General features: G+C 34.2%; 1 protein-coding gene across 1 annotated transcript in view; it reads right to left on the reverse strand.

The window, feature by feature from the left end:
* Positions 1 to 12,100, reverse strand: part of TBC1D22A (TBC1 domain family member 22A) — a 140,311-nt gene that overhangs the window by 20,378 nt on the left and 107,833 nt on the right. Inside the window, exon 12 of the mRNA XM_041474591.1 lies at positions 11,640 to 11,735. Within this exon, the coding sequence (XP_041330525.1) occupies positions 11,640 to 11,735 (96 nt within the window). The remainder of the gene's footprint in view (positions 1 to 11,639; positions 11,736 to 12,100) is intronic.

A 12,100-nucleotide genomic window follows, 5' to 3' on the forward strand; every position in this document is an offset into this window, starting at 1 on the left:
CAAGAACATCCAATAGAATTTAGAAGAAACAAAAATCCCCTCCAGTGCCCAGAAGTGTAGTATCCTATCAGGTGAAAATTCAACATCATGGAAAGTTACACATTATGTGCTGTTCCAATGCACAAATCATAGCTGGGATGTATAGAAATGAACCCATGAAAAAGCACAGTTGGTTTTTTACCAGACAGCATAAACAGCTTCTTCTGGTTTGGATGGTTTTGGCTGGGCTTGTGGGGGCTTCTTTCCTCATTTGCTTGTTTTTTTAACATAAACAGACATCCAATACCTTTGGGGTTTTGCCAGACTGAAAATTTCTGGTGGTAATTTTATTTTCTATTGGTAGAAGGCCTTCTTTGGTTCTGGTACTTAAGACTGGCTAAGAACAAAACAGCACTTTTTAAAGACACCAGAATATGGATGCAAAAGCCTCAGCTCAGCTTTTCCATATGATTTTCTGTCAGGATTTTATGCAGTATTAACAATGATACATGTAAGTCTTCACTATGAAACAGAAAGACTAAAACCTTTGCATCTTGGTAAAATGCTCTGCAAATTATACTTGAATTGCTCTGCATATTTGCAAAACATTTTTTGTTTTGAAGCCTATTTACTGAACTTATAATCTATTGATTCTCAATGTGCCCAAGTGAATATGCTTTGAAAAGAGGTATGATTATATTTATGTAGCAGCAGCGTGCCTCTGGATCCCTGAGAGCCTACTCAAAATCTTCAAAATGCTATGCCTTTTTTTTTTTTCTCTATGTTCAATTTAACTCTTCAACAGCAGCATTTACTAAAAATGGTGAATTCAATTTGTCAAATAACTCAACTGAAGCCAAAATCAAATTATTATTCTGGTTCACTTAAAGCCATCCAAAGACCTAGAGGGTTATCAAGAAAATATTTTATGGATAAGAGAACAAAAATCAATCTGTATTCTTGCATCCCTCCCAAAGGGTTATTAGCCCAGCAATATTCATCACCCGTTCATTCTGTGTGAATACTTGTAACCATATTCTTTTTTCTCGAATAAGCAAAATAGAATCCTGTTTCAATTATGGCATGCACAATGTGATTTTCAGATGTAATCACAACTACTTAACCTAAAAGTTATTAGAAAATTGTGCCAAAGCCATAAAGATTTAGAAAAAGTTATCTAAACTTACAGAAAAAAGGCCAGATCTGTTAGAGACTGTTAAGAGTCCTCTGACCTTAAACATATGTATATGTAATAGTCTTTTTAAAAGAGTTGGAGGAGAAAAAAGTTTCCTACCACCTTAATTTTAACCTGCAGATTTATGAATTCTAGGATACTATTACATTTTCATAAATTTGAATTCACTGTGCTCATTGTACATTAGAAGAATTAATGATAAGTGTCCTTCTGAACAGTACAGATTTGCTACAGCTTTTCGACCTCTGCCTCCTGCAGCTGAATATAACAAAACTGTGCTTCCCCTGTATCACAGAAAAAAAATGATACTAGGGTTTTGGGCAGTTTGTTTGGGTTTTTTGGTTGTTTGTTTTTTCCTAAAAAACCTATCCTCACCCTGTGCAGTACTCTGATAATGTGAAGAAACATAAAAAACATATGGGTGCCACCTGTCGTACGACTACATTACAGGTCTGTTTAAAAAATAAAAAAAAACCAACCAGTAATAAAATATAGAATCCACCTTATAAACTGTAAAATCATTTTCTGATCTTGCAATGTCCAACTACTGTTCAAGTACTTGCACAGTAAAATCCACAGCAGAAAATCCAAACTACAGTATTCCTGAAGATACAAAGGACACACACAACTAAAGAAGGACTCTTTGGATCAAAGAAAAACTCCTGTTGAAGTCTCAATGTAAATAAGCTGTTCTCATGTAATTAACAGCTAAATCTTTCATTTGAAAAAACACGGCTGCATAGTTCTATAATCACTGAAATATGGTTCTGCCTGACTATATCTGAAACTTGTAATGGTTCTTAATCACTAGAATTAATTTCACCTGATATTTATTTTCTTCATGTATTTTAATGCAGGCAAGCAAGTGTGAAACTCCAAGTACTGCTCTTCAGCTCAGGAAAAAGTTGTTATCCATCATTAAATATCTTATGCATGAATGCTTTATGACCCCATCAGAATATCTGAATCCAAACACTGGCTTCTGTAACACTGAAGCACTTTCTGAACACTGTAACACTTTCTGTTCATAAAGAAACCTCCTTTAAAATAGCAATGATTATGCTACATTCTGTCCAGGCCAGTCTCATTCACTCTAAAAGTTGCATTTGCTATTCATTCTTGTTGCTACATCTGGACCTATTTATTAGGTTAATTCTGCAAGGACAACCGTCAAGAAAAACAATCACATAAGGGACATAAAGCCATATTAACATTTTCCTGCAATTAAAAACAGCATTAACAAAAACAATAAAGAAAAAAGCACTTAATCTAGCACAAATTTCATTAAGCAATTTCCATTAAAAATTGAGAATTAATTCCTGGGGAAAACAGGAAAAGCTGACCAATTACATTATAAGGTTAATGGGATTAATCTAATCACATTCAAAATATGCAATTTTCAGGGACCAAAATGAAATAAAGATTTTGGTAAACTGCAAAACTTTGAATACACTATGTATTCAGCTTCCATAATTTAAAGAGCTGAGATCCTAGAGCTATTATGGTACCCAGAGTTCGAGACAGAAATTATTACTATGCCATTGTTACTGCAGTGATCTCTGAAGTTCTACATCCAGGAAAATCTCCATGTCTTCTATTTGTTTTAATCCTTTGCATTTCCTTCTTCAAGAAACTCTGATTCTGAAGAGACTGGCAGGTAGTCAGGGACCAAGTGATATGTTGGTAATACCCTTTTTTTAGGTTGGTCTGCTAATTAGTCTCTATGCAAAATGGGTAGTAATGGAAAGGTTTAAACCCAATCAATAAAATACATTAAATCAATCATTGGCAAGAATATACAGAACACATAGTATGATTTTACAGAATAACTATGAGGTAAAGTAAAAATTAATTCTAGAGCTCACTCAGTGACAACAAAAAGTAAGATCCGTTACTAAAAAAGAGTTAAAGTTATTTTCCTATTATGCTCACAAGAATGCATTTCCCACAAAAAAAAAAAAAAAAAAAAAAGCCCAAATCATATTCAAATCCATAACACTAAATTCCTTAAATTCAAATAATAAGAATAGGGGTGCACACAAAGGGGCTCAGGGGTCTCTGAAGAGTCAGGTAAGTCTGTCTGAAGAAGGAATGCCTGCTAACGAAACAGACACCTTTTCCATGAAAATATGCAGAATGTAAAGGGATCTTCCAAGCAATATGAATTTTATAAACACTATGTCCTACAGCTTTTCTCCACACAGCAGCAAGTTTTAGAGGAATTATGTTCAATATGTCTTTCCCTCTATCGAGCAATCTCTACTGGATTTGTTCCTGGATGCTTCAGAGCTTCCATCCCTCTTCTTTACTGGCAACACCTCTGGTAAAAATCAGTACAGGAAACAACATTTGGGCTTGCAAAGAGACATTCACATCCTCAAGCAAATCTTCGCAGAGTATTTAATATTCACACCATTAAATGTAGGATTTAACAGATGAATTCTAACTTCTGTCAGTGCCATATTCCTTCATAAATAATACAGTGACATAAATATTTGTACAGGATAGAGTGAGATCAGATGTGACTAATTCATACATGTCTTTCCACTGACTACAAACGTAATTTAAAAGTGACTTTATTTCTAATTTAGATCTGAGTTGGAGGATTCACTTTATTTCACTAAACCTTAAGCCAAAGTACATAATGTAACACATTTTCAGTCTAACTGGTCTCTGAAACACGAATCATATCTTCATATAATATTTGTACTGAACTATGCAGCTGGTTAATATCTTCACTACTTAAAAAAATAATATTTGAAAAATAAGGAAGGTATTAGCTAATATCACAATAATTGATTTAGAAAACAAAAATAACTGCTCACTTTTCATATAGTTGCTTAGGGTTTTTTTTGAAGAACACAGACAAACACTAGAGTAAGAACTCTATCATACTAATATATGGTATAATGAACTCAGCTGTCAAATACACTACATCTGTTGTTAAAGATTTTGCTCTGTGTGAAAGAAGGGTTAGAAGTTAATGAATTGCAGTATTCACACATGAAATCCAACCACAAATCTGCACTTTCAGTGCTTACACTTGAACTTTTTAATTTGATGTATCATCTAAAACTGCAACACATCCCCTATCAGAAAAACAAACTATTCAAATAACAACTGTAGGAAAAAACCTGATGAAATACAATTTTTCAAATGGCGTGAACATTTACACAGAAGAAAATACAGACTATTCAGGACTCTAAATTACTATCTCCCTTTTGGTATTTTTTTTAAATAGTAAGCAAACGTGAAAGTATTACAAACTGACACTTGTGTGCAATGAGTCAAAATGTATCTCCAACAATTCTCTGTACTCTTTTTACATCTTACACATTTCCTCTAGAAAGAGCCACTGCAGCTTTTACAGTGAAGTACCTCATTCCCTTTTAGATGCTCTCAACTGGTGTGCTAGGGAAGAAGGAACATTTTACTATCTCCCAGTACCTTGATTTTCAGATTTGTTGAACTCCTGAAGCATAAAAGCCTCATGCCTTGGAATAACACTTAAAACACTTGAGGGTAAAAAAGAAGTCACTAAATCTCAACACTCTGTCACAAAGATTACAGTTAGAAATATTTATAAAATAGTAAGATCTTTAAAAAAATTTTAAAATATTATTCTACTTATATCAATATCAAAAGCTGAAGATCCTTGTCTGTTTCTTATCAGCAACGTTTCAGTTTTTCACTTTTCATGCTGCATCCCAAATAAAATTTCTACTGATACAGTATGCTGGCCCTGTGGAACTAGTTCCCTTCAGCAGGAATTTTAAAAATTTCTTCCTGTTCTGACCAACCTATTACAGTGGAAAAAAAAAATAAAAAAAAAAAAACCTGGAGAGATTTCCAAGAAAAGTCAGGGCTGCAGTGATTAGGTGTTCAAGGACTACTGTTCTTCCTCAAGTGCTTTGGAGAGCAGGGCTTACTGACTGCTGTGATTTATCTGATAATATTAGACTAGATCATATCACAGAATAACTTCTGAGTTTCAGTAGCAAATACATATATTTAAGCTACTTGTAATTCACGATTGTACTATAGCCAGTAATTTTATTATGTGCCACTGTTCCAAATATCTTGAGGAGGAAGAAGGACTTCTGGAAGAGAGCTAGAGAGAAGGAGGGCAACAGAAACAGGAGCAGATTTCAAATTCAGATATTACAAAATTTACCTGTATTACTGGTAGTATATTAAATATTATTTTTACAATGCCAGGCATGAGTAATATATTATTCCTATAGGCTCTTGGCCCAGAAACTCAAGCAAAACAAAGAAAAAGAGGTGAATTTAGGAGTGAAAATACACACATTCCTAGGTATGTAAGATATGATCAAAAGTGGGATTGGTTTGTTTGGTTTGTTTTTTTTTTTAACTATTTTCATTCTCTGCTTTGCACACTTGGAGCCAAACGTTGGGGGAAAACAATGTATAACACAGGAAAAATAGGTCTACAGTATAATCAAAAGAAAATGGAAAGCCATATAGCAAACGATAAGTAAGGGTAGCGTTACAATTTTCCTTTTTCATGCTACTTAAGCCAGATGGAAAGCCATATAGCAAACGATAAGTAAGGGTAGCGTTACAATTTTAATTTCCTTTTTCATGCTACTTAAGCCAGTTTTATTGTATTATATAAACTATAGAATCTTCCAGTACCTTTCCAGACAGAGGGCAAGTTCTCCTCCTAGTACTAGACAAGTACCAATATTAAAGGAAGAGTGACCTACAGTCTGTTACATTTCAGTTCAATGTTAAAATTTTGCAATAATAATTTCTGTGGGACAAAACCTGTACTTCTAAGACTGAGTGTTAAAACATCTTTGCACTGTTCTGTGTAATTTACAATAGACTCACACATGGAGACCAAGGCAAGACATTCATGACAATCAAAATATGCAGAAGCTTTTGACAAAGTTGAGTTGGGTTGATAACGGAGCAGTTAAACTATTACCACTCACATCATTCTCTGTTCATTAAGCTCTGCGTGCAAAAATGAAGTCAGCAATGTTATTATTGCAAATTGGCTCTTCTGAACATAAATGATTCAAGAGTGTTGAATCCCAGCTGTCTGCTACCAGTACTCAGAGATTAAGAAGTGATCTCACGTTAGGTTGCCAGCTATGACTTTCCAAGTCTAAAACAGCAGAGCTTCCAGTTTCTCGAAACACATTACAATATATTGAACATCTTCCAAAAGTGCTCTCAGCAGGGAATAAAATCACAGCAGTATTGCTAGTCAGGCTCTTTACAGTTAGAAAGATTTCCATGTTCACAGTTTTTAATGCTTTACAAGTTTTGGAACATCCACAGAAAAGACCCCATACACAGAAGAATAAGGGCACAAATTCATCTAATCATAGAGCTTAGAGGGAAAGAGGGCAAACATTCCTCTGTTCAAAAAACTAATCCTTTCTGAAACATATTTTTTTTCTTTCTTTAATTGAAAAACATTTATTTTTACTGCAGGAGCAATGGAAATGAATTTTTTAGCACAGTACATACCAGGAAGCTAAATTAAAATAGATTTATTAGCTATACCTCATATGATATGAATTAAGAACTCCTATAGTTTCAGGCAGAAAAAGTAAAATTTAAAAATTTACATCATAAACTATGTAAAGATCACAAAAGACTAATGAAATCTATATTACTGTGGTTCAGTGTAAAAAGATAGTATGAAAATACATTTCTGATATCTGACATGTTTCTACAGTAGATAATTTCTAGGAAAGATATTAATATAAAACTTTTTTAAATAAAGTCCATTACTTTTAGAGGCAGCAGACATGAATTTGTCTTCTAAGCACCTTGTTATTCAGCATTTATCTAAACTCTAATAAGACATACAATTGTGTGTGCAATCATTTTGGCAAACAAGTCAATAAAACTTACTTCCTATATACAAAATAATAATTAAATAATAATTATTTAAAATATTATATAAATAAGAATAAAGCACAGTCACTATCCTGAAGATTTTATGGCTGAAGTGTAAAGCAAGAGACTATAAATTCACAGAAAAGTAAAAAGAAGCAACACAAAACTCATCAATGTGACTCTAAGTGCTACTAACAGACTCAAGCCAACCTGTCAAATCTATTCTGGGCATAGCAAAAAACTTAGCATGGCTTAGAGCAAAGTAGCTGAATATCTGCATTAGGTGCTCCATTTAAGTAAGGTGGCAAAGTGGGAGATAGCACTGCTACTTTCTTGTGAGTGCAGGTGGGTGATGCAGCTGTCATCACGGGCTGATAGACTGCAGGCAGCATCTCACTGCTGAATCTCAGATGTACACCACGTAAGGTGTCAGTACCAGCCCATTACAGGCCTCAAAAGAGAAAGTGTCTAAGTTTTCCTTGGTGCTCTAAAAAAGAGGGAGCTAAGGGAGACGCGGAGCAAGAAGGCAAAAGAAAAATGATGGACTGAAAAATTACCTTTACAGCTTCTTTGCAGTCTGGGTGAATATAATTGGAGCAAAAATGCATTTGTCAATGACAAAGAAAAGGACAATGCAGTAATCAAGATGTGAGTTGGTGACAGCATGGGTGAAAATGTCTTTTAGACAGACAGAAAAGCCTGTATCTTAAAATCATGAGTAAGATCTGCAAGAGAGATTCCTTACTACAACATACTGAATATATTTTGTAGCTCAGCTATGTCAACAAAATGATAACCTCCTTAAAGTACAAATCTAACAGATAAGCCAATATGAATTCAACTATTACTAACTAAATTATAATTACCATTAGCTTATATTTAGTTCAGCAGTTGAATCTAGTCTCTGAAATCTAGTTTCTGTAAAAATCTTTCCGATATCTTGTACTTTCCAACTCAGTAGCCCTATTTTCTATTAATATTTTAATTCCAAATATGTTCAAAATCATACATGAATATTTTATCACTTAACAGCATCACCTTATCCACACCTCTGAAGAATTCAGGAGAATTTTGGATTTATGGCTGTAGTTAGGAAAATGAGTTAACAGCAAGCCCAAGTCTGAGACATGCTGATGAGTAGAAAGGTTTTCATTACTTGCACATTTAATTTGTATTCAAAAGGCACAATGTATCACATTTTTAAAAAGTATTTTTATTTATATTAAGCTTACTGGTTTTTTTTTGGTTTTTTTTTTTTTTTTTGTCTGACACTAGTATGGAACCAGTAAATTAACACAGAATATCCATATCATGAACAGAAATGTCAGAAACCAAGAATGACCTGTTTGAGTCTATAAAACATATAAAACATCAGACTTGTTACAAGGGAAAATCTAAGGCAGGATTAAAACTTCTGCCATTTACTGCTCAGCCATTGTGTTCTCTGCTGCCCCACATGTGAAGTACACACTGCTAATCAGAAGTATGAACAGAGTAACAGAGGCATCCAAACTTCCTCTCTGTACCTGGCTTTGTGGGACACCCTATCTAGATAAAGAAGACTGTCTAGAAGTGAGAACCAAGAGAGAATAACAAGCTGTAATGAAAACTAAAACAACCCGCACTCTTTCCATAATATTAATCTTTCTATTATACATGGGCATGAAATATTTAAAACATTTCCCAGAAAACATGTCAGCTTAATTTCAATGGTATCAAAAAGTGACTCTGGGGATTTTGAAAATTGCTGAATGTAATAATTTTTGTCCCCATTACATAGCATTGCATCACACAGCTCGTTGCATTAAATAGCAAATTTCAAAATGGGATTATAACTTACTAGAAAGATTACTGAATAAGCAGGACAAAATGTAAGCAGCTTTAAACTCCTAGGAAAATAAAACCATCTGATATTTTGTACTTAATCAAATGCATGTCAGTGAGAGCAATAACTTGTTCAAATGATTCAAAAGAGGACAACTATCATCATGACTTGATTATCATCTTACAATGAAAAAAAAATCAACACAGTTTTATATGCCTGTGTTCCAAGTCCATATATATGCCTGTTTAGGTGTATACATATACATCTGCAATATATACATATAATATATGCACAGGAACATTTGAACATTTGGAGGCCTGAGTTGAAACATTTATTTCTTCCACCCTTCCCTTAAAATTTACTTCCCTTAGTATCTTAATATTTCATTTTACAGATATAAACCAAATACCAAGCAATTTTCAGGTTGTATCACTCTATAGTATGAGTCCAGCCTAACTTCTTTCATTTCAAAATTTATTTTTCTCCTACCTGACAATACACAAAAGAAGTCCCCAGAACTACAGTCGCACACATTGTGTGTCTGTAATAAGGAAATATTGAGGAATGAACGTTTGGTTTCTAAGTCAATTAATCTGCTCAAATCAGGAAGAATAAAAATCATACTTTTACTGATTGCTTGGTTGCAGACATACTTAAAAGAACGAAAACAAGTATCTTAATAGCAAAGACTATTTTCTATCATCATCCTGTCTGTAATATTACTGATAATGTACTTCATCAAATAACAAGAATAAAAGTATTGCATAACCAATTCCTTTAAAATTGGTCTTTCATTCAAAATCTGTTCAGTGTCTCTTCTGGCACAGTGCCACATCTGATGTTCTCGGAAAATTATTCCAACTTAAAATTCCTGTGAGGTCTGTATTTCTACTGAAAGAGGTCAAACAGACTTGTAAAAGAAGAGCAGGAGTTTTCACAGCTAGTAGAAAAGAACCAGGCCCTCTGACTGACAGTTAGGAGAGACTCCCCTAATTCCTGTCATATACAGAAAAACAGACACAGCACACGCTATGTGCAAGAGAAATGACTGAATGCATGTGGTTCTTGATACAGTTTATGGAACAAAAAACTTCTGTACAGAATGTACCATAGCTATGACTTCTCAATAATGTGAATTCAATGCAATCAGAGTACTCCAAACAGCATATACTGAACTCCCCAATTTTCCAATGTAGTTTAAGTGCTTATTACTTTGAAGACTAGGCACTGATCTACAGCTATTATTAACGAAGCGGAAGAATAATGGATATTATTCTTGCCTGTGGGACAGAAGTATCATTTAGAGAATTGATAACACTTTAGTTCAGCCATTTTAAAAGGTCATGTTACACAATAAAGAAGGCCAAGGCTTTTAGTGATAACATATGATAGTGATAAAACCAGCATGGATCTACAGATCCTTAAAATTACCAATTGCATTTCTGTTGTAAGCAATCCAAAGCAGTGTGATAAATGCATTCCAGTGTATTCCTGATTTCTGTACTTTATATTCTAGTTCACATGGGTTATAAAGAAATTAAACCATACAGAAATACCTTAACTATTAAATAAGTAAACAAATCTGAATGCGTGTAAGGAGAACAAAACCAGTCTTCATAGTACTATACCATGGTATTATTGAAGCATAGTTGTAATAGATTTGGTAGAGAGAGGAAAATTATGCTCTTTGGTGGGGGAAATCAACATGAAAAATTTAATAGGGAGGATTAACAGTGAACAATTGTAATTGAGAGGTATGGATACCAACATTAGAGATGATTTTGACGAAGTACCATAAATTGAGAAAATCTGACAGTGCTAACAGGTAGTAGAAATTAAAGCTGTTATGTTGTGCCCTTAGGGATTTATTCATTTCAAAGACAGGCAATGACAGCTCTGAATAAACCCTTTCATGAAGATAAAATAGATTGAAGTGATACACAAATTTGCACAATGGTTCATTTGTAGAGGGCCACAGAGTTCAGTCAGCTGGAGAGAAAATAAGCTGGTAATGGGCCATTTCCCTGGGGTAGGCAATGGTGTGGGCTTTGCAGCACAGGCTATTCACACTCAGTCTTCAAACGAGACTTTAAAGCCTTTTAGGCATTCAATGTGTATCATAGGGTAAGATTCAATATAAATATTTCTATGAAAGTGAACTGTCACCAGTTCACAAAAATAATTGGACTTCTATGGATGTATGCAAATGATCTGCCTATCTACCATATTCTAATCTTCTTACAAACAATGTCCTGATATGCTTTTTGCTGAAAAAATGCAAGGTTTTGAAACATAGGGGCCTGAAGTCCTTTTGCTTCCTAATAAAAAACAAGTTCATTATTTTAAAAGACTGTTTGCCCAGCTTTTTTGAAAGAATGAACATGACCTTGTTAGAGAATGTTATGTTATACAGACGAGAAATTACAAATAAATTCTTCAGCGATGCATTAAAGATTTAAAAAATTTACCTTTTCAGAAATCTCTGAAATACCAAGGTAACAGCATCCCCAGAAATCATCTTCTCAAAGTCTGCCTCAGTTAAAACAGCATTTTTTTTCCAGAGTGGACAAAGAAAACACATCTCCTACTGCTTATAGTCCATCACTTCAGGTCTAACAGTTTTGGAGCAACTCTAACTAACAGTAAGATATCGTCAGTCTTGTTGCTCCTATTTTGTCTTAAATTCATCCCCAAAGTAATGTTAGGAAGGTAAATCTAACAAATGCCACCCTGTCCTTGAAAAATATCCTCTTCACTTACTTGAAAATCTTTCTCCTCCAGGATCTCTTTCCTCCACCTGACAAGGAAGGCAGCGCAGACGTACAAGTGGAAGTGAGAAAAACCCTCTGGTTCAGACTAGAAAAAAACAAAAATAGATCATCCTTTCAATACACAAATAATACTTTTGATCACCATATGTCCCAAATGTATTTTTATGACATTTACTTCTAACTACAAATGTCAGCCACATCTGTTTCTCTTTGTATAACAAACATGCTTGCTTTTAATCTACGCCAAACCTATTCATTGCTATTATCTGCAACAGGGACAGAGGTGAGGCAGCTTCCATTTCTCATATTTAAATTCATTCTTTACTGATGTGTTTTTCCATTTCTGGTGTTACCCATTAGCTTATATCTGGTATGAAATACTGTACTGCCCAGCCCAGCACTGTGGTGTGAACATATGTTTCATCTCTGTTATTAAGTCAACTCTTCCAC

Source organism: Pyrgilauda ruficollis, unplaced genomic scaffold, assembly GCF_017590135.1.
Source record: "Pyrgilauda ruficollis isolate IOZ18807 unplaced genomic scaffold, ASM1759013v1 scaffold33, whole genome shotgun sequence".
NCBI classification, from domain to species: domain Eukaryota; kingdom Metazoa; phylum Chordata; class Aves; order Passeriformes; family Passeridae; genus Pyrgilauda; species Pyrgilauda ruficollis.